At 34.3% G+C, this 22,993-nt stretch overlaps 3 protein-coding genes across 3 annotated transcripts; all 3 read left to right on the plus strand.

The window, feature by feature from the left end:
• Positions 1–1,971: 1,971 nt before the first annotated feature.
• On the plus strand, positions 1,972–2,382 carry LOC125835283 (uncharacterized). Its single transcript, XM_049514410.1, has one exon. The coding sequence runs from the start codon at positions 1,972–1,974 to the stop codon at positions 2,380–2,382; it is 411 nt and encodes a 136-aa protein (XP_049370367.1).
• Positions 2,383–3,775: 1,393 nt separating this feature from the next.
• LOC125835284 (uncharacterized) lies at positions 3,776–4,186 on the plus strand. The gene has a single exon (XM_049514412.1). The coding sequence runs from the start codon at positions 3,776–3,778 to the stop codon at positions 4,184–4,186; it is 411 nt and encodes a 136-aa protein (XP_049370369.1).
• Positions 4,187–22,463: 18,277 nt separating this feature from the next.
• On the plus strand, positions 22,464–22,874 carry LOC125835285 (uncharacterized). Its single transcript, XM_049514413.1, has one exon. It carries the CDS (start codon positions 22,464–22,466, stop codon positions 22,872–22,874), a length of 411 nt encoding a protein of 136 aa, XP_049370370.1.
• The last annotated feature ends 119 nt before the right edge of the window (positions 22,875–22,993 follow it).

Below are 22,993 nucleotides of genomic sequence, written 5' to 3' on the forward strand. Positions count from 1 at the left end.
GAAGGGACAATCGTGCAATCAAATGAGCAATGAGCTAGAGTCCACTCATGTATTCAACTCCTTGTTTTGGGGAAAATTAAAGGTAGTTGCAATATATGTACTATAGAGTAATGTAATAACAAAGAAATTCATTCTGATCTTGAAAATACAACCAATCTTGTATAAGGACGGGCGTTATCGTGATAGCGATTTTTAAATCAATATAATAGTCCCTTTTTATTTTAATTCCAGTAATATCATATAAATTTATTGACTTTGCCTTCTTATTTACAACGACTATTTATTATTATCTCACCACTATCTTCTTTATGACCTGAATTTTTCAATCTTAGTTTTCGCATACTTGCGAATAGGGGTGTGCATTCGGTTTTTCGGTTTGGTTTTTCACTATTCGGTTTGGATTTTTTGGTTTTTGGTCTGTAAAAGTGTAGCCCAATCCTATCCAAAATAAATTTGGTTTGGTTTGGTTTTCCTTTGTTCGATTCGGCTTTTTTCGGTTTGGATATTCGGTTATGTCAATAATTAATAACATAACCAAAGTAATAATATTGATTCTCTTAATTATACTTTATAATATAAATCATAAGTAAAACTTAAAACACAATACTTATAATTATACCTATTATAGAGGTTCAAATATAAAATATAAACGTAATCATGATGAAAGGCAATAACCAAAAAAGGACAAAAGTGGTTAACTCCAACTTAATTCTAAACCTAAACTTTATATATATATATAATTCGGGTTTTTTTGGGTTTTTTGGTTTTTATTTTTTAAAATCCAAAACCAAAGCAAAAAACCAAACAAAGTAATTTATTAATCCAAAACCAATCCGAAAAACCAAAAAACCAATCCAAATAAAAAATTGGTTTGATTTGGTTTGGTTATTCGGTTTAATCCGAATAGTGCACACCCCTACTTGCGAATAATAAAGTTTGCTGAAACCATCAAATTGGGATTGTTATAGTAATTAAGAATGTATAAGAAAAATCATTGAAATTGTAGGGTATTTTACTAAAATTGTCAATTTTACTTAAATGTCAAGACTAGTGTCGTATGTGCATAACACTGCACACTTGATTGAGTACAAAAAAAGTTTTTGACATATTTCAAAAGGCTTGAAGTTTGCTTCGTTGTTTACATGATATTGACCCCTAGCTCTAGCTGCAGCTACATATTATAGAACCTTTTTGGTTCTTTTAATTTTGGTGTCACAATAATTAAGTAATCGAAAAGAAATAAATATTGATAGGACTGTACTCTAAACTTGATGAAAATTCCCAGAATATTGATCATGTAAGTATGCAATGACACTAATACCTTATTTTGATGTATATACTTCAGTTCCTAGCTTATGATTTTCAACTTATTTTTGTTATTTTGACTTAAAAACAAAAGTACTTTTCTCTTATCTTATTTCAAACACTACAAATTAATATGCTTAAAAGCACATAATAGCCAATCCAAACATGCTCATAGTCAAATTAACATATTATAGGCATATAACTCCATAAATTGGCCTAGTTCCACTACTAAAAAGACATTAGCTAATCTGTCGCTAAAACTTCTAGCTAGTTCAAATTTTATATAATTCATTGCTAATCCGTAACTAAATGAATTTATCATGAAATTTTTGTTGTTAAGCTACAAAATTTTGTCGGTTGTTAATTTCTTGTTTTCTAGTAATTAGTGTTCCTTAATCCAATCCAACCAAGCCAAGTACCTTGGATTAGCCTCTTGATGCAGCAGAATTGTCATCTTATTCTTGGAATGAACCAAGAAAAAGGCAGACAAATTGCATTTGATAAAACTTAGGTTTCATTGGTTTGTCCATCAAGTATTTTGTCTCTTCGCATAGTAGCACATAATAAATTCAGTTTAGATCAATCAGAGAAGCAAAAATAGTGATCAAGAACACGCAATTTTTTGATAACAAAGTCGAGATTATTCAAAGCTAGTTAGTAATAGCCATGGCAGAAAAGGAAGGAGCAATTGTCAAGAAGGGACATGAGGAAGGTTTGAAAATGGCAGTTTCCCTACTCGAAGAATTCGGACTCCCAATGGGGCTCCTCCCTCTTGCTGATGTGATCGAAGTGGGATTCGTGAAGAACACAGGCTACATGTGGATCCAGCAAAATAAAAAAATTGAACACAAGTTCAAAATGATCAGTAAAATGGTAAGTTATGACACTGAAATAAATGGATATGTTGACAAGAAAAGAATCAAGAAGCTCAAGGGAGTGAAAGCTAAGGAATTGATGTTATGGCCTCCAGTTAATGAGATAACTGTATATGATCCTCCCACTGGCAAGATTCAATTCAAGAGTCTGGCTGGCATCACCAAAACATTCCCAGTTGAAGCTTTTGCTGCTGGCCAGTAATGGAAATGGAATATATATTTTCTGATTCATGACACTTGTGTGTTTTCTATATTGTTTGCTTTCTTGGTAGAAAGATATTATTTCTTGGAACTGAGGTTTCTCGGTTTTTAAGTAAGTACGTAGCTCAATAAGAAACTTTGTTACCTAGTCTTCCTTTATTAGGGGCCTTAGCTAGTGACCCGGTATATAGAAATTATTGTATACGTCTGTTGGTTCTAGAAAGTGAAATGTCTAATGTTTTTTCACCCAAAGAACTTGTTGTATTGTTGCGAGTAGAACGAATGGGGTGCGCTTTGGAAATCTAAATTGTTGAGTTATCGTGCTCAGTAACACTGGGTAGCCAAAGGTGAAGCAGATAATTGCTGATCAAAGTAAAAAAAGCAGGGCATTTCTCATTTTTATAGGAATTTTGTATAAAAACAATGGTATCTCTAATTATAGCCTCAATCGAACGTTCGAAAAAAAGTTCCTATTTGTAAGCGAAGTAAATTACACTACATAAAAAATGATCATTAGCGGCAATATGTATTTTTAGCGGCAATTAGTCTTTGTATATGTCCCTAAAGCCTTTACTGACATTGGTTCTAATGACACTTAACTAATGCCGGTAAAGACTCTGATACTCTTTATTAATGTCAATATTTATTGCGGCTAAAAGTTGTTTTTGTTGTAGTGTTAACCCAAGGTTAGGTATAGACCAAATCCTAATTAAGGAAATTTTAAAATCAGACAAGAAAAAACCTTTTCTTATGTCATTCGATCTTCGTGGTTGAAAAATAGAAAAAGATAATAAGACATGTAGTTTCATACATGTATCTCCCCATGTATAACAAAAACATCGAAAATGCTGCCAACTATTTAGATTTCCTATCTAAAAGATTCTCAATATAAATAGGAAGACGTTTTAAATACCACACATGGATTACTGGTATTTAATTAAAACCATGGCCTTGGATGCCTCTTGATGTAGAAAAATTGTCATCTTATTCTTGGAATGAACAAAGAAAAGGGTAGACAAATTGCATTTGATAAAACGTAGGTCCAGCAACAAGTGAAAACTGATAACTATTGATAAATCAAGAATCACAAAAGAGTTGAAAAAGTATTTCTGTATTTTCTGTTTTATAATTTTATAAACTAGAGAATATTTACCTATAATTGCAAGCATGACTTGAGCACCATGTCTTGCACAATATCAGAATGTCAATGGTGTGATTTTGCATAGTTAAAAAAATAACTATTCTGCCAGATGTTTTGGAATCATATCTGATATGGTCAACAACAACCATAGCTTTCATTGGTTTTTCCTCAATAAATTCAGTTTCTTTCAAGCAGAGAAGCAAAAATAGTAGTAATCAAGAAGAAGCATTCTTTCTTTTGAGAATTCAAATCTATGGCAGAGAAGGAAGGAGCAATTGTCAAGAAGGGGCATGAGGAAGGTTTCAAAATGATGATTTCCCTACTCGAAGAATTCAAACTCCCACTGGGGATCTTCCCTGTTGTTGATGTGATCGAAGTGGGGTTTGTGAAGAACACAGGCTACATGTGGATCCAGCAAGCAAAAAAAGTTGAGCACAAGTTCAAGATGCTCCACAAACCGGCAAGTTATGACACTGAAATAAGTGGATATATTGACAAGAATAGAATCAAGAAGCTCAAGGGACTGAAAGTTAACACGCCGATAGTGTCGCATCCAGTTAATGAGATCATTGTGGATGATCCTCCCACTGGTAATATTCAATTTAAGGGGTTTGCTGGCATCAGCAAAACTCTCCCACTTGAATATTTTGTTGCTGGCCAGTAAGGGAAAAAATCAATGCATATTTTCTGATTCATGACACTTGTGTCTTGTATCCAATTGGTATTAAGCAAAATGATCAATTCATTATTATTTGTGTGTTAGAACATTGCAGCTTTTGTTTGGCATAAAAAATAAAATGTTTTGTTTTCTGATAGCAATGTCCTGTTCTTTGAGATACACATGTATGTATTGTTGAAGTTAATGCATGTTTCTTCTTCCTGAACTCTCTTCACAACGTGTTTAACGATATAATTGTTAGCAACTCCATTAAAACTATAATGGCTTGTGATCGATTTTACATAAAATACTCCATCAATAAAAAACAGTCTGCTTTCTTTCAAATATCAGTTATTAGCATTTGAAGTCATTGTAGAATTCAGAACCCATAAGTTCAAATCCTGGCACCACTGATGTGCACAGAATCTCGAAACATATAAACGGACACACTCATGATCGATAGCAAAGATTTTTTTTTTTTTTTTTTTTTTTTTTCTATACCAAAAAACCATTCGCACAGAAGTATTCACCTCCTGTGTGATGGGGGGCTTTGGCAAGACCCCTACCATATCCATTTCACTACATCTATATAAAAATACATAAGTTGGAGGGGGATATCGAGCCTTACCTCCTTTTACATCATAGAATACAAAAAATATCCTAATAGAGATTATGATCAGAAAAGGATCTTAAGTCATTAATCTCCCATGTGATGCACCCAAATAAAACACCTAGAATGTAGCACACGGAAGAAACAAGTGATGAAATGAATTATGGAGGGTTGTAGTGCCAGAAAGAGGCCTTTTTTGGTCTTCTCCTGAAGGAAGGCAAGTGAAGTTTATTCATTCTTAAAAGACCCCTAACCTCGGCCGGAAGTTTAGACTCCTGAAAGTAAATGATCGGCTCTTGTATATTAGTAGCGTACTTAGCAAGAGCATCTGCAACTTCATTTCCTTCCCTGTAACAATGTTTTACTATTATGTTTCTTTGAGCAATCTTATTCTTGATGTCTTCAATAAGGTTGTGGATTCTCCAAGGTGGTTTACAACTCCCATTAATCATTCGAACCACAACTTGAGAATCCAGTTCTACCTCCAAAGCTTCAAATTGTTGACCAAGACACCAAGAGATACCAATCAAAGCTGCTTGAGCCTCGCTATAATTGTTAGTGTAGCATTGAGTAGGGTATGAGAAAGCTATAATCATGTCCCCAATACTATTTCTAACAATTCCTCCGGCTCCAGCTTTGTTTTGGTTTCTCATGTAACTCCCATCGGTGTTGAGCTTCCAATTATTTCCATTAGGCCTGTTCCAGTATATCATGCTGCTTGTGATTATTGCTTTAAAGTTTTCCTCCATAAGACATACTTTGCTCCAATTCCAGGTGTAATCTATAAATTTGAACTTCTTTTTGATAGCTGCTTTAACCTGAAAAAGAATTGGAAAGCATATGTTAGAAGCAGTAACTTCTTTCTTTTCATATCTCTGTATACATCTGGCTTTCCAGATTTCCCAACATGCAATAATAGGAGTGATGAGAAAAATATATTTGTGAAGGTTGTTTTTTGGATGTTGCCTCCACCAATGCCACACAATTGAGTTGACTGTGTTTCCTGTGATATTGAAACCAAGTGGTCTAGATATCTGGGACCAAGTTTGCCTGGCCATGTCACTAACTGCAAACAAATGATCATTAGTTTCATGTTGGGCAATCCTGCAACAAGAACAACTCGGAGATGAATTTGCATTTATATTAAATCTGGACATTGAGGAATCAATAGGAAGTTTGTTCCTCAAAATTCTCCACATAAGAAAGGATGCCTTAAAAGGGATTTCCTTTATCCATATATAATTGTATATTGGAGAAGCAACATTTTTTTTTCTCAGATTTTCAAAGGCTGTAGAACAAGAGAAATAACCATTATTACTTAATTTCCAGATAGCTTTATCATTTGTGTCTCTATTGCCAATTGGAGTACCTTTGATTAAGTTCAAGGTTTCTATTGGTATGGGATATTGAATATGGTCCAAGTCCCATTGATGGTTAGTGATGTAGGTGTTAACCTTGACATTATCAGGTTTGTGATTTGGATTAATTATGTGAAAAAGAGAATTTACCTGAGTCCAGTTATCCCACCAGAACATACTATTACCTGAGTTGATCTTCCATATGATGTGTTGTTCCATCTTGTCTCTCGTACAAAGCAAGTCCTTCCAAGCCATGGAATCTTTAGTAGCAATTACCTTAGAGTTTGGATTACTCCTTTGGCAATACTTAGCTTTTAAAAAAAGAGACCAAAGAGAAGGTTCTGTCCTCAATCTCCACCACCTTTTAGCTGAGAAGGTGTGACAGATATCTATTAAGCTTTTAAATCCCAAACCACCTTCCTTAGTAGGAAAACACATGTTTTTCCATGAAGCCCAGTGATAGCTATTTTTCCCATCTCTCTGTCCCCAAAAAAAATTTAGCAAACTGCATTTCTATCTCTTTGATAACAGTGCTTGGAGGCATCAAAGACGCAAAAAATATGCAAAGTCTGAGATTGAAGAATATGCTTAATTATTACAGCTTTACCTCCTGAGGAAAGTAACCTTCCTTGCCAACCTGCAATCTTGTTAAGAATCTTTTTGGAAATATCAGAGAAATAACAAATTTTCTTAGCACCAGTATATATAGGACAACCTAAATAATTAAAGGGGAAAGAGGATTGAGTAAACCCAGTCCATCTTTTAATCCTTCTGTTAAAAAGATTATCTGTTTTATGGTGGGTCAGAAAAAAAACTTTTGTCCCTGTTAACCTCCTGACCAGAAGCCAATTGGTACTTGTACAAAAGTTTCATAATCAACTTGATGGAGTACTTATCACCAGAAGTGAGCAAGACTAAGTCATATGCATAACTAAGGTGATTAATTTGGGGACCTCTTTTATGCATAGAGAAACCAATGAACTTATCATTAAAATGTAAGTAATTCAAAGCTCTAGAAAAAGTTTCAGCAGCAATAACAAACAGAGCAGGAGATAAGGGGTCACCCTGCTTTAGTCCCCTAGAAGATTTAAAGAAACCATATCGAACTCCATTAATGATCACAGAATACCAATTGTTGGAGAGAAGTCTATAAACCATTTCAATAAATGCCTCGGCAAAGCCCATTTTCCTGAGAACAGAGGTTAGAAAACTCCAAGACAATTTATCGTAAGCCTTAGACATATCTAGTTTAATCACAACATTACAACTAGAATTCTTAGACCTTATATTGTGGATAATTTCTTGAGTAAGAAAAATATTCTCAGTGATTTGCCTACCTTTAACGAATCCAGATTGGTTTTCAGAGATAATTTTCGGCAAAATCTTATTAATCCTTAGAGCAATGATTTTAGACAAAATCTTATTTGAGAAATTGCTTAAACTTATAGGTCTAAGTTTTGAGAAGCAATCAGGAGAGGTAACTTTAGGAATTAGAACTAACAAGCATGTGTATAAAACTTAGTTAGTTCAGAACCTTGAAAAAAGGAAAGAACATAAGAGATTACCTCCTTCTTGATGATGTCCCAAGTGAATTGAAAGAAATGACCATTGAATCCATGCGGTCCTGCACAACTATTGGGATCCATTGATTCTATTGCAAACTTGATTTCATCTTCTGAAGGAGTATCAATAAGCTTTCTGTTGTCATCTTCAGTGATAAGATTGTCGCAACCTCTAATGAAGTCTAAATTTCTGTCTCCATGATGTTCCGTAAAGATCTGCCTGAAGTAATCTATGGCAGCTTCAGAGATATTGTTGTTCCCTTCCTGCCATTGACCATTTTTATCCTTAATTTTATGTTCTCCCGGTTAGCATTGCCAAGCTTAGGAATCTGTTTGTTCGTCTTGTTATTGGTCTCGTTTTCTCCTTTTTTCAAATCTGGTTGTTGCATCAATTTATTATCCCCTTTTTGCTTGCCTGTGATTATGGAATTCTGCATATCTTTCCTCTGTTCCTTACCCATATTTCCAGTGCTAGTATTCTCTTGTTGTTTCCCTTTCCCTTTCTTGTCTCTTCTATTGATGACTTGTGTAAAACCATCCTCTTTGTTTCCCTCTTTGTCGTGCATAATTTCTTCAACATTGTTACTAGTACTACACATCTTCTCATTGTCATTACTTTCTTTCAGAGCGTTTTTGCCAATGATGACTGAATCCGTATTGTTTTCTTCCCTGTGACCTTCTTGTTCCTTTCTTCTTGCCATTACTTTACAACTATCTTGATCATGGCCTTGCATTCTACATGATTTGCAAAAAGCTGGCACCCCTTCATATTCGAGTTTCTGATCCCGTCCTTTTAGTCCAACACCTTCTCCCTCCAATCCTATCCAAACAGAATCTCTCAGAGGATTCATTAGGTCGACCTCTACTCGTACCTTAGCCATATTAGGTCGAGACCTCGCAATAGTAGCCAAATCTTCTTTCAATGGAGTACCGACAATAGATAAAATCTGTTTTAGATATTCCCATCTAAAGCAATGGAACGGTAGATCGGGCAGAAGAACCCATATAGGAGCCAAAGAGGTCTCCTCATTCGGATCGAAATCAGGTGACCATTTGAATAATCTCATAAGAGAACCAGCAATCGACATGAGTCTCTTGAAATAAACTGTATTAAAATCAACTTCGTTATTGAATTCTATGAAAACATGACGATAATCATATGCCCCTATTCTTACTTTTCCTACTAGAGGTTGTTGTTCCAGAAATTTTGATCTAATTGCTTCGATTCTAGGTCGACCCATTGTGAACTTGCCAACCAAGGTCCATTTGCAATCTTGTGCCATAACCCCGTAATAATCTGAAGCTTTAAAAATAATTGCAGGCTTACCATTGTGCATTGTGTGTCTTGCTAGTACAGATGAGCTCATAGATTTGTTAGTGGTCGGAGGACCAGCCACTATTTCTGCTGCGGATTTCTTTGAATTAGAAGCTGCCGACGTAGTCGGAACTTTTGGGGGGTCCTTTGGTTGGGTTATTCGCTCCGTTTCACCGGCCGGAGGTGGTGCCATGGTAGTTGCTTGTCGGAGATAGCGCTAAATCCGACCCAGCAGGGTCAAAAAAAAAAAAAGCCGTTGAGACTTAAACGGTTCTTTTGTGTACGGAGAGAATTCACTTTAAACAGTTCTTTTTGCTTACTTTTTGGATCTTTGCAGATTATTGGTCTCATAGCAAAGATTATTATACCATTTAAATGTGGTCACATATTATCTTTTCTTTTCACATTTTTATTTGAGCATAGGTTGTTAATTTTTGGAGACAAACCTTGTGCTATGGGGGACCACAAAAGTTCAAGAAAATAATATGGAGGAGAATTGGGTCATGATAGAAAGCACACTGAAGTTGCGGCTTTGATAGCTAGCTAGAGTGGGTCATTTGTACTTTAATTTCTACGTACCCTTTTGTGTGTTTTGTCCGTCAGGACCAAAAACTTTTTTGTGGGACATAAGTATATTTCACATTATAATATCTCACAAAATATGTCTCGTGTCCTTAAAGAACTTGTGTTCGGCTACCTAGACATAAGTTCAATTGCTTAAGACAAAAAATAAAAATCAACTCATATAAAAGATAAAAAATAAAGATCAAATCGGGACAATGTGCAGTTAAATGCGCTAGAGTCCACACATCTATTCAGTTCCTTTTTTTTTAAGCCATCACCAGGGTTGTGAGCCCTTAGTGTGTGGGGTAGGCTTGACCCCGACCATGTCTATTCATCCAAAAAGGTACAAATTAAAGTTAGAGGGGGACATGGACCAAACCTCCAACAAGAAACCAACTACACAAAAATTTCCGAAGAAATAAAGAAAGGATTAGCCTATACAATATATTTTCCTATAAACCAAAAGTTTTTTATCTAAGAAAAAAGTTGTTTTTCTCGTATCTTCTTCGTATGGACGGATATTGTCATTTGTCCAGTTGAATTGAGCCTTTAACCTCTCTAGGAAGTTGACGATGAGAGGAGTAAAAGGTTTTGTTTCCACTAGCTAGAGGATGCCAATTTAGCAAGAAATTAAAGTTGGCTACTTGATTTGCCTCTCGCAAACAGTGAGTAATATTCACGGAAGTTCCACTATTGAATTGACTTATATCACGAATGAGCGTCTTCAGTTTCATGTTGGTAGTGTTACTATATAGTTTGTAATAACAAATAAATTCATTCTAGTCTTGATAATACAACCAACCTTAGATGGCCATTATCATGATACCGAATTTTAAAACAATAGTCCCTTTTTTTTAAACTAGTTTCAGGGCATGTGCGTTGCACGTGTGTCCCAATTCTGCTAGCATATTTTTTAAAAAAATAATAAGATAATATTAAACATGTGTGGAAAGAGTAATATAAATTTGAAGAAAGAAAGTACAAATTGAATATGAAAAATAATTAAGCTACTTAAATGACTTAATTGTTCAATACAAAATATTAAGGATTGCCTAAACTTAGAAAAAACAATTAAATTTAGTTATATAGGTGCAATGTGTAACAAATAATAAATATGTGGCTGTTTGTACAACTACAACATGACATGATAAAATATAACTTGTACCAAAATTTCCAAAATTAATGTTCCTAAAAATAGCACTAAAGAATCTTACCCCAAGTTAAGCACAAATACAATACGTATACACATTTTAAAGTGTAAGCACATAACTGACCCTTTTTTTAGTAATACAATTGTAGGAATAATTTTAGAGTTAATAACTTTGGTGGTCACTCAACTATCAACTCTTTTCACAGAAAGTCACTCAACTTTCATTTTCAACTTAAAAGTCACTCAACTATGACTTCTTTGCATAGAAAGTCACTCAGCCTATTTTATTATTTTTTTCACTAAAATTTGCTGACATGGCATTTTTATTTTTAATCAAAAATTTAAAAACCAAATACATATCCATTTAAACCATTTAATTACCCGACCCGCTAAAAATATCTTCCATTATAATCATTCTCTTTGTCTCCTATTCTCCTAGCGTTCTTCTTCTGCCTTTTTTTAATTTCTCAATTTCAAAATCTCTACTAAGATACTTGAGTTTCTGCAGGGATGAACCTGTTAGGGGATGGAATTTTCACAGTTGACGGTGATAAGTGGAGGGAGCAGAGGAAGTTGTCGAGTCAAGGGTCTTGAGGGATTTTAGCAGTGTGGTTTTTAGAAAAAATGCAACCAAGTTTTCCCATATATTGTCTGAAGTTGTCAAATCCAACAAGATAGTGGACATTCAAGTAAGTATTTGTCCATGAATTGACTTCACAGAACGATTTTTTTTTTTAACAGACTGTTTTTTTCGATGTAGGATCTGCTCATGAAAGCAACTCTAGATTCCGTATTCAGGGTTGCCTTTGGAGTTGAGCTAGACAGCATGAGCAGTTCAAATGAACAAGGCAAAAACTTCATTGCTGCATTTGATGATGCAAATGCAATGACACTTTGGAGATATGTTGATATCTTATGGAAGATTAAAAGATTCCTCAATATCGAAACAAAAGCCAAGTTAAAAGAAAATATAAAAATTGTTGATGCATTTGTTTATAAATTGATCCATAGAAAAACTGAGCAGATGAGTACTCCAAAAGTTGATTTATCTGTAAGCGAATCACCTTTTAGTGTGCAAATGAGATTGCTATTGCTGCTGCAATCACAGAAGGCTTGAATTCCAAGAAGTGAATTCCTTTTAGTGTGCTTAGTATGGACTCTTGTATTTGCAACTTCATTCATCACTTTACAATATATTATCTATAAATCACCATTCAACTGTCAAATGTCACTAAATAAGCAGCACCTTTAAACAAAAAATACTACTTATAAAATAACACATATAACTAATGAGTTAAGGTCATATGAGGACCAAAAAAAGGGTCGCCCCATAAACTAAAGCTTCTGCTACACATAGAGTTTGGAGAAGGGCCCGACCACAAGGGCTACACTAATTATATGACGACAAGTTTTAACAAAATAAAACATTTCATATACAATGTCATAATAACACTTCCTTACGAATCAGTTAAGGTCATATGATCACAAGTTTTGACAAAAAAAGACACTTTATATACTGTCATATTAGCACTTTCTAACTAATGAGTTAAGGTCACATGACCACAAGTTTTAACAAAATAAGACACTTTATATACAATGTCATATTAACACTTCCTGGACCTTTTCATTGAAGCTTCACAAACATAATCCTTCATGACATTTTTCTTGTAAATTCTGGCTTTTTTTGATAAGCCTGCATGCGCACTTTCATCTTGAGCACATTGATCTCCTCGCACATAATTAGCACTTTCATCTTGAGCACGCCAAGCTCCTTGCACACAATCAACACTTTCATCTTGAGCACACCGATCTCCTCGCACACAATCAGCAGTTTCATCTTGAGCACACCGAGTTCCTCGCACACAGTCAACACTTTCATCTTGAGTACACCGAGTTTCTCGCACACAATCAACAATTTCATCTTGAGCACACCAAGCTCCTTGCACACAATCAGCACCTTTATCACTCACATTTACAACATCTGTGACTTGAACAACAACTCCATCTTGAATGCATTCAACACCAGTTGATTTTTGTCTTGATTCCAAATTAAAAAATTACAACTTTAAAATCTGCCATATGATATACAGTTAATGAAAGACAATATTAAAAGTGTAGATCACAACCTGAGTTATTATAGATTGATTTGCCAAATTGACCTCCAATTGAGAATTATCCCACGTGTCATGGTTAAATTGGTTAGAGTATCCCCATGAGACATATTCAGACACCAAGTCTTGAGTTTCAAAAGGTTGTCTTGTTTCTGGCACAACAATATTGACATACTTATAGTGGCCTCTTGCATTGTGTCCATCTTTGTTGCATATAGAACATTTTATATGAATAGTGCCTTTTTTGATTTTTTTTTTGGAGCCAGTTCTTCACCCCTTTTGGCTGACCTACTTTCCGATTGTCTTTGCGCTTCAGCTTGTTTCTATTTTTGTAGCTCTTCAGCTTTCTTTCGTCTTAATTTAGGCTTCCTCCCTCTCTTCTTTCTTACTATCTTAGAAGGAAGAACCTCACCACCATTCATAACTTCTGGCCAATGATCCTCGGGATTGGTTGGATTAATGAAATGTGAGTACACATTTTTGAAAGTTTCAACTTTGTAGTATACATTCACGTAATCTTCAACTCTATCACCATTTCCATGAATACTAACCAAAGCATGAGGACAAGGCAAACCTGTTAAATCCCATCTTTTACATGTACAACTTCCTTTTTGCATATCCACAATAAATGGCCCTCCTGGACCCTCAACTGACACCTTTGGTCCACCAGAAAAATTTGGTCTAAACAAAGTTGCCTCTAAGGCTGGCAAGGGGACGGGGACGGGGACTGGGGGACGGGACGGGACGGGGGACGGTTCTGGGGGGATTTTGGGGGGACCGGGATTAGGGGGACAAAAATAAGTCCTATCCCGTCCCACTATATATACGGGATGGGACGGGTTTTGGGGGGACGGGACGGGACGGGACGGGGGATTTTTTATTTTTTATATACTTATTTATTTGTATTGAAATTATATGTTATTGAATAACATTTTTAGTTTATTTGATTTTTTTTCAATAACATTTTTAGCTAATAAATAATGCTTAAGTTTTCAAATTTCAAAATTCAAATTTCAATTTCAAACTTCAAATTTCAAATTTCAAATTTCAAATTTCAAATTCAACTTTCAAATTTCAAATTTCAAATTCAACTTTCAAATTTCAAACTTCAATTTTCAATTTTCAATTTTGAAATTACAAATTTGAGAAGTTCAAATTTGTCTTTTAAATATTTTAAAGTAATTTAAACTTGAAATTTTGATTTTGAAGAAAAGGCCCCAAAAAAGGACGTTATGTGCAATACTTTGAATTTTCCTTCTTTTTTTTTTTTTTTTAATAATCTAGGTGTTAGTTGATGTATTAAAGTTCCATTTTTTAACATTTGTTCCTTATTATAAAATTTTGTAATAACTAGTTCTCTTTTTATTATGTTCAACTATTTTCAAACAAATTAGTATATATGTAAATATGTATGAATATATTAAAATTAAAATGCAAGGCAATAGTTATATAAAAAAGACTTAATAAAGCCTTCAAATTTATTCAATAAAATCTAATTGCAACTTAGAACTTAGAAGTTACAATTTACAAATATTAGTGGAGTAACTAATCTACGCAGTCACCTTCTAGGAAGGGTTCTGTTTCAATAAGTTCTCATATGTAAAACTAATATTTGTTACAAATATTAGATGAGTAACTAATTTACGCAGCCACCTTCTAGGAAGGGTTCTGTTTCAATTAGTTCTCTGATGTAATCTAATATTTGTATTTTTCTTTAAAATTCAATTCTAATTGTCGCATCATATCGACGGTAACATCCTCTGGTGTTGGCAAACTTGCTAGAAACTCTTGTGACTCTAATTCATCATCACTAGATCCAAGTACCGCATTAATCCAAGCTTCTTGTTTAGAACTTAACTTTGGCAAATTATCATTTCTCCTTTCGGCGTTGACCCAATCTCTAAATAAAACTGATATTTCCAAACTGTCTTCCGCCAATGAATGTCTATGATCGCCAAGTTGAAACCTTGCCACACTAAAAGTAGCCTCTGATGCAACTGATGAAGCTTGAATAGCTAGAACATCACGAACCATTTTGCTTAAAATTGGAAATGCAACGCTCCGCCTCCTCCACCATGCTAATAAATCTTCATTGCCATCTTCGTCTTCCACTGTTTCTAAAGATTGATTAAGATATTCTTCAAAATCATCATGGTTAGTAGAATTAAGACCAACAAAATCTCTCATATAACTTGAAATTCGAGTTTTACTCTGAGGATTAGAAGTTTGACCAACTTCTTGAGTATTTCCTGTAGTTCTATATTTTTCATACAAAATTTTTGCTTCTACTTTTATGCTACACTTACACAGTTGACTAGTTGGATTTATTTCCGGTGAAATTTCTAAGGTATCATAAAAAGTGTCAACAAGTCCCTGCACACCTTGTAATTTATAGTCAGGATGAAGTAAAGTAGCAGTTAAAAAAATTTGAGGAATAGGAAAAAAATATTTTTTAAATTTTTCAATCATACCGTCAATTGCAACTCTAAATTTTTCAATTTTTTTGTATTTAGAAAATTGAATTGAAATAGCACAAATATTTATTAATACTGATGAAATAGTAGGATAATAAATTCCAGAAAACATGGTTGTTGGTTGCATCATAAAAAAGTCTTAAAAATTCTAATAGTTCATTACTTTCTTCCCAATCTTCTTCACAAATTCTGTCTAATGGGTCAGCATTATGAGCATTAAACACCATTTGTATGGGTCCTCTATATTCGTAAGCAACTGAAAGCATTTCGTAAAAAGAATTCCACCTTGTTTTAATATGTCTTGGAATTTTTCTTGGTGGCAAATCACATAGTACACAACGCTCATTAAATTCCCTAATTCTAGCAGCTCTATTAGCATAAAAAATCCAGGCAACAGCATATTCAATTTTCATACAACCACATTTAAATAATGAAATACCATCTTGTACAACTAAATTTAATACATGTGCAACACATCTAACATGAAAAGAATTATCATCAATTGGACATAATCTAGTTTTTAACATACTAGCAGCGTTTACATTATTAGATGCATTATCTAATGCGACAGACAATACTTTATCTATAAGCATGTAATAATCTATAACACTCAAAATATTTGAAGCTAAATATGCACCAGTTTTTTTCTCTACACATTCTTTATAACTTAAGATTCTTTTTTGTAAATTCCAGTTATGATCAATCCAATGTGCTGTAACTGTTAAATAATCACGTCCATTAACACTACGACCCATGTCCGAAGTTATAGACACTCTACAATCTAATATACTAAACACACAACGAAGATATTGACAATGTTTACCTTGATATACAAAAACATCAGATTTAACAGTATTTCTTGAAAAACCTCTATAATTAGGATTATAAGTTTGTTGAATATATTCAATAAAACCGGGATGTGAAGAAAAACTATAAGGTAAACCACAAACAGAAACCATTTAAGCTAAATTTTCACGATCTCTTTCCTTATTATATTTACGTTGCGTTAGTGGACCACCGGGGTTAGAAGGATCTAATGTTCCTTGAACCATGTTAGAAGCCCCTACCGATTCATGAACATTAATATCAAAATCATTAACTGGAATTCCTTTTTTTCTATTGGCTAATGATTTAGCTTCTTTATATTGAATCGGCACACAAGATAACAAATGTCTATTTAAGCCCCCCGTCCCACCTTGACCTCCACCTTGTTTATGTTTAAAAGGTTGCTTACATTTATTACAAATAGCAATAGAATTTTCCTTATCTAAAGTCATAAATTGCCACACAACAGAAGTTTTAGGGCGTTGATACTTCACCTTCTCCCTTGTAGGAGGTATAAGGGGTGGGCGTCCATAATTTTGCTCCGTTGAATTTGTAGTTTCATTTGGAACATTTATCACCGGATTAGTAGGTGTGTCTTCTAATTCATCTTCTCCCGAACCAACTTCTACTTCTTCACCTGAATTTTCATCACGATAAGGATTAATATCACCATAAATTTGTTGTAAAAGTTCATGATCGAGTTGAGCATTTGAATAAATATCATAAGAAGTATCATCAACATAAGTAGAATCATTTGTATTAAATCTAACTCTAGAAGTACCACCACATTTACTCTTATTTTTTTCCTTACTACTTTTTTTAGTAAAATTAAATAATCTACTAATGGCACTTGGTTCCTTCTCTTTTCCTTTACCGGTATCTTTTTTGTTAGAACTCATATTTAATTATATGTAAAGTATAATATAAAAATAATAATAACACAAAAATTAATGACGAAAAATAAAATATAAATATTATGAAATGAATGTACCAAACGTCTGCGTTAATAGCAGACGTTATAACCGATTCTTGAAGCTTGTAGTTTGTTGTAACTTGTAACTTGTAATTTGGAACTCCAATATTTGATAGCAAATATAATATGAAAACTTAGATATATATATTATGATATATAATATGAAAACTTAGAATTGAAATATATGTATTATGATATAATATGAGACTTAAATGAAATAAAATATTGAGATTTGAGACTTAAGATTGAGAGTTGAGACTTGAAAGAATATAAAAAATAGATGAGAGAATATATAATTTTGTAAGAAATAATAAGGGATAGAGGGGTATTTATAATATTAAAAGTGGGTTAAAGTGTATTTATAATAACTTGAGGGTTTAAAGTAAATTATTAAAAGTAGGGGTGGTAGGGGGTGTTGGTTGGGGGAAAAAACTGCCAAAATATCCGTTGGGGGGCCCCACTAGCCGTTGCCCAACGGATAGAATTTTTTATTTTTTTTAAAAAAAAAAAAAATTGTTAGGGGATCCCGCGAACCGGCCGGTTCATCCGGGCCGGGACCGGGCCGGGTCGATCGGGACCAACGGGTGAACCGGACCGGTACCGGTCCCCTATCCCGAAAGCCCCCATCCTGCCATCTTCAAACGGGATCGGGTCCGGCGGGCCGGTTCTCGGACCGGTCGCTGGCCGGGGCGGGCCGACTCGGTCCCCCTGCCACCCCTAGCTGCCTCAAGTCTTATTTGGTTCAATTTTTTTTCAATTTTTGGACAGATAAGACCTTGATACTTGTTAATCCATTCCTTCTTCTTATACAACTTCTTCATAAGCTTATTCTTTATCATTTCCAATAGAGTTATAAAAGCTTTGTCTCTTGCATCAAGAATGTACCTACAAATTAAAATATAAAGACAAAATGAGAGGATTAATAGGTGTGAGTGATATTTTACATAGACACAAGAATACGTAAGTACCTATTGAAACTTTCGCAAAGATTATTCAAGAGCATGTTACATCTGCTATGTGTCTTGAACAATGCTCTAGTCCAGGTTTGGAATGGCCTTTCAGAATGATCAAACCATTTTCTAGCCTCTCTATCCTCTTGCTCGAGTCGTTCCATACATATCCTAAATCTCACTTCATTACTTGCTCTTGCTGCATTCCATACTAGGTCCTTTAGTGCCTTGCCTTTATGTTTTTGTCTAAAATTTCGATACATGTGTCTGACACAATTTCTATGTTCTGCTTTCGGAAATAAATCCTTAACAGCCCCAATCAATCCCTGTAGCATTGATTTTTGTTAAAGAATGACAAAAGTCCCACATCGGTGGTTAATGAGATGGGTGAACTCCTTATAAGGCTTGGGCAATCCTCCTCCCTTTGAGCTAGCTTTTGGGGTGTGAGTTAGGTCTAAAACCTAATTTAACATGGTATCAGAGCAGGGCCCGTCTCACCCGATGTTGGGGCCCCCAAAATAAAAAATTGCCCACGCACCAGATGCTAAGCACTGGGCATGAGGTGGGGTGTTAAAGAATGACAAAAGTCCCACATCGGTGGTTAATGAGATAGGTGAACTCCTTATAAGGCTTGGGCATTCCTCCTCCCTTTGAGCTAACTTTTGGGGTGTGAGTTAGGTCAAAAACCTAATTTAACAATTTTAAATAGTTAAATACATACTACAAAAAAAAATAGTAAACTAGAAAGATGAAAAAAATGAGTGTTTCACCTTTTGTCTGTCAGACATGAATGCGATGTGGTGACTATTCGTTATATCTAAATCATATCCAAGATTGGTTAAAAACCAACTCCAAGTCTCTTTACTTTCAGCATCAGCGATCACAACATATGCAACAGGAAAGATGCAATCATTAGGATCAATTGCAACAGCAGCTAACAAATTGCCTTTATATGTGCCCTTAGGCCAACAACCATCTAGGCTTATTAATGGCCTACACCCAGACTTAAAATCTTCCTTCAAAGGAGCAAGACATACATAAAATCCCTTAAATTTACTTTCATCTCTCCAAATTTCTACATTAGAGCCTGGATTTGTATTCAGCAAATCAACCCTATACCTTAACAATTTTTCATATTGTGCACCCTCATCTCCATAAACCCATTTCAAAGCTTGTTGTTTGGCCCTCCATGCCTTCATATATTCTATTGTGTAGCCAAGATCCTTCTGCACTATTGCAATTATTCCCTTAACACTCCAAGTTGGATCAATTCTAAAAATATTAAAATACTTTCTTGCAATCCATTGATATGTCAAATGAAAATTGTTAGATACTGTAGGACCTGTATGATTTATAGTCAAGGTTTTGATTTGAATGGTAGGATCAAACTTACTTATTGGGCTAGCAAAAACATGAAATGGACACCCAGATTACTTGCATTTACAAATACATCTTCTTTTATCATTGCTGGCGAAATGTATTTGCCTCATATGTTTGATCCCCAGTTCATACAAACCTCCTTAAACTGTTCAAAGCTGGCAAACTTCATCCCTACTTCTAAAATAGGTTTGTTATTTTCTGCATCATACTCTTTATATTCTACCTCGTCTTCTGAATCAGTACCCCCCCTCCAACAATTCATCAGAATCGTCATAATCTGATTCTGCATTTTGATTCACTTGCGGAATTAAAATTCCAGTAGTGGACACCAATCATCCGACTATCAATATTTTTTTTAGGTCTACCTTTCACCTTCATATGACGACGCTCAGTAACAACATCATGATAATCTTCATCACCTTCCTCCAAGTTATAATCAGGATCATTGAAATTATGATCTTCTACCTCACCCACCATATTATCTTGGACAACCTCTACTACATCATCCCTTAAACTCAGAACACTATCACCCTGAACTTCTTCAGCTAGTACTACACTTAAAAAAATTTCAAACTGTGACGATATTCCCTATAAACACAAATTAAAGTAGAAGAAAAATCATAAAGCAGACACAATTCAAAGAGTCTTAAAATAATAAATCCTGACCATATCTATTAAGAAAGGTCCAACTCCCACATTGATAAAGAGCCTCTAACCCCACTTGCCGTTCTTCAATTCAACAACAAATAGTTAAAGATAAAAATAAAACCTAGATTAAACAAAACTATACATTTTTCATAAAAATAAAATAAAAAATAATCTAAAGCGTACCTTGTTTTCTTGTGAAATACCCATGTAGTGTTCCCTTTCCTCATGAAACAAGGACTGAGGTGATGAGCTGGATCCTTTAATTTGAGATCCACTTGTTGTTCTCCTTAGCTCAAGAGCATATTCCATCTTCAATAGTGAAACTTTGGATTATAATGGAAGATAATTCTAAATCTAGATAAAAGGAAAGGAGGAATCCATTATAAATTTCTACTTAATAGAGATTTTGAAATTGTGAAATTAAAAAAAAGGCAGAAGAAGAACGCTAGGAGAACGGGGAGACAAAGAGAATGATTATAATGGAAGATATTTTTAGCGGGTCGGGTTAAATGGGTCGGGTAATTAAATGGTTTAAATGGATATGTATTTGGTTTTTACATTTTTGATTAAAAATAAAAATGCCGTGTCAGCAAATTTTAGTGAAAAAAATAATAAAATAGGCTAAGTGACTTTCTATGCAAAGAAGTCATAGTTGAGTGACTTTTGAGTTGAAAATGAAAGTTGAGTGACTTTCTATGAAAAAAGTTAATAGTTGAGTGACCACCAAAGTTATTAACTCAATAATTTTATAAAGCTAGTATCCTAATTAAATCAACATTTTAAACCATCATAACATACAATTTAAAAGCAATTATTTATATGGAAGAAAATAAATATCAACCTGATCAGTACCATATTCTTACTATTCTAGGAGAAAAGGATGATATTGTATTCTTATGTAAATATGTCATATTTCTATGATTATTGTGAAGTTGGGAGTGTGATGAAATGGAGCATAATTATCCAATTTATCACTCTTTTGTAATGTTATATAAAAATCCATATTAAATGTGAGTCCTTATAATTCATAAGAATGTGAATGGCCAAATTTTCATTTTTTTAAACATAGGAGCAGAAAAGTCTGGCTGTAGATGATCCTCCCACTGGCAAGATTCAATTCAAGAATCTGGCTGGCATCACCAAAACATTCCCAGTTGAAGCTTTTGCTGCTGGCCAGTAATGGAAATGGAATATATATTTTCTGATTCATGCACTTTTGTGTTTTCTATATTGTTTGCTTTCTTCATAGAAAGATATGATTTCTTGGAACTGTGGTTTCTTAGTTTTTAAGTAAGTACGTAGCTCAATAAGAAACTTTGTTACCTGGTCTTCCTATATTAGGGGCCTTAGCTAGTGATCCGGTATATAGAAATTATTGTATACGTCTGTTGGTTCTAGAAAATGAAATGTCTAATGTTTTTTCACCCAAAGAACTTGTTGGATTGTTGCGAGTAGAATGAATGGGGTGCGCTTTGGAAATCTAAATAGTTGAGTTATCGTGCTCACAGTAACACTGGGTAGCCAAAGGTGAAGCAAATAATTGCTGATCAAAGTCAAAAAAGCAGGGCATTTCTCATTTTTATAGGAATTTTGTATAAAAACAATGGTATCTTTGAAAAAAAGTTCCTATTTGTAAGCGAAGTAAATTAATTAACCCAAGGTCAGGTATAGACCAAATCCTAATTAAGAAAATTTTAAAATCAGACAAGAAAAAACATTTTTTTATGTCATTCGATCTTTGTGGTTGAAAAATAGAAAAAGATAATAAGACATGTAGTTTCATATATGTATCTCTCCATGTACAACAAAAACATAGAAAATGCTGCCAACTATTTAGATTTCCTATCTAAAAGATTCTCAATATAAATAGGAAGACGTTTTAAATACCACACATGGATTACTGGTATTTAATTAAAACCATGGCTTTGGGATGCCTCTTGATGCAGAAAAATTGTCATCTTATTCTTGGAATGAACAAAGAAAAGGGCAGACAAACTGCATTTGATAAAACTTAGGAGCAGCAACAAGTGAAAACCGATAACTATTGATAAATCAAGAATCAAAAGAGTTGAAAAAGTATTTTCTGATATATAATTTGATAAACTAGAGAATATTTGCCTATAATTTCAAGCATGACTTGAGCACCATGTCTTGCACAATATATATCAGAATGTCAATGGTGTGATTTTGCATAGTTAAAAAAAGAAATATTCTGCCAGATGTTTTGGAATCATATCTGATATGGTCAACAACAACCATAGCTTTCATTGGTTTTTCCTCAATAAATTCAGTTTCTTTCAAGCAGAGAAGCAAAAATAGTTGTAATCAAGAAGAAGCATTCTTTCTTTCGAGAATTCAAAGCTATGGCAGAGAAGGAAGGAGCAATTGTCAAGAAGGGGCATGCGGAAGGTTTCAAAATGATGATTTCCCTACTCGAAGAATTCAAACTCCCACTGGGGATCTTCCCTGTTGTTGATGTGATCGAAGTGGGGTTTGTGAAGAACACAGGCTACATATGGATCCAGCAAGCAAAAAAAGTTGAGCACAAGTTCAAGATGCTCCACAAACCGGCAAGTTATGACACTGAAATAAGTGGATATATTGACAAGAATAGAATCAAGAAGCTCAAGGGACTGAAAGTTAACACGCCGATAGTGTCGCATCCAGTTAATGAGATCATTGTGGATGATCCTCCCACTGGTAATATTCAATTTAAGGGGTTTGCTGGCATCAGCAAAACTCTCCCACTTGAATATTTTGTTGCTGGCCAGTAAGGGAAAAAATCAATGCATATTTTCTGATTCATGACACTTGTGTCTTGTATCCAATTGGTATTAAGCAAAATGATCAATTCATTATTATTTGTGTGTTAGAACATTGCAGTTTTTGTTTG

This window comes from Solanum verrucosum, unplaced genomic scaffold (genome assembly GCF_900185275.1).
Source record: "Solanum verrucosum unplaced genomic scaffold, falcon-dt-bn FXZP01001278.1, whole genome shotgun sequence".
Classification (NCBI taxonomy): domain Eukaryota; kingdom Viridiplantae; phylum Streptophyta; class Magnoliopsida; order Solanales; family Solanaceae; genus Solanum; species Solanum verrucosum.

What these genes read in the sequence shown, in the direction of transcription:
- LOC125835283 (XM_049514410.1), top strand. Translation starts at nt 1,972, where the DNA reads ATGGCAGAAAAGGAAGGAGCAATTGTCAAGAAGGGACATGAGGAAGGT.
- LOC125835284 (XM_049514412.1), top strand. Translation starts at nt 3,776, where the DNA reads ATGGCAGAGAAGGAAGGAGCAATTGTCAAGAAGGGGCATGAGGAAGGT.
- LOC125835285 (XM_049514413.1), top strand. Translation starts at nt 22,464, where the DNA reads ATGGCAGAGAAGGAAGGAGCAATTGTCAAGAAGGGGCATGCGGAAGGT.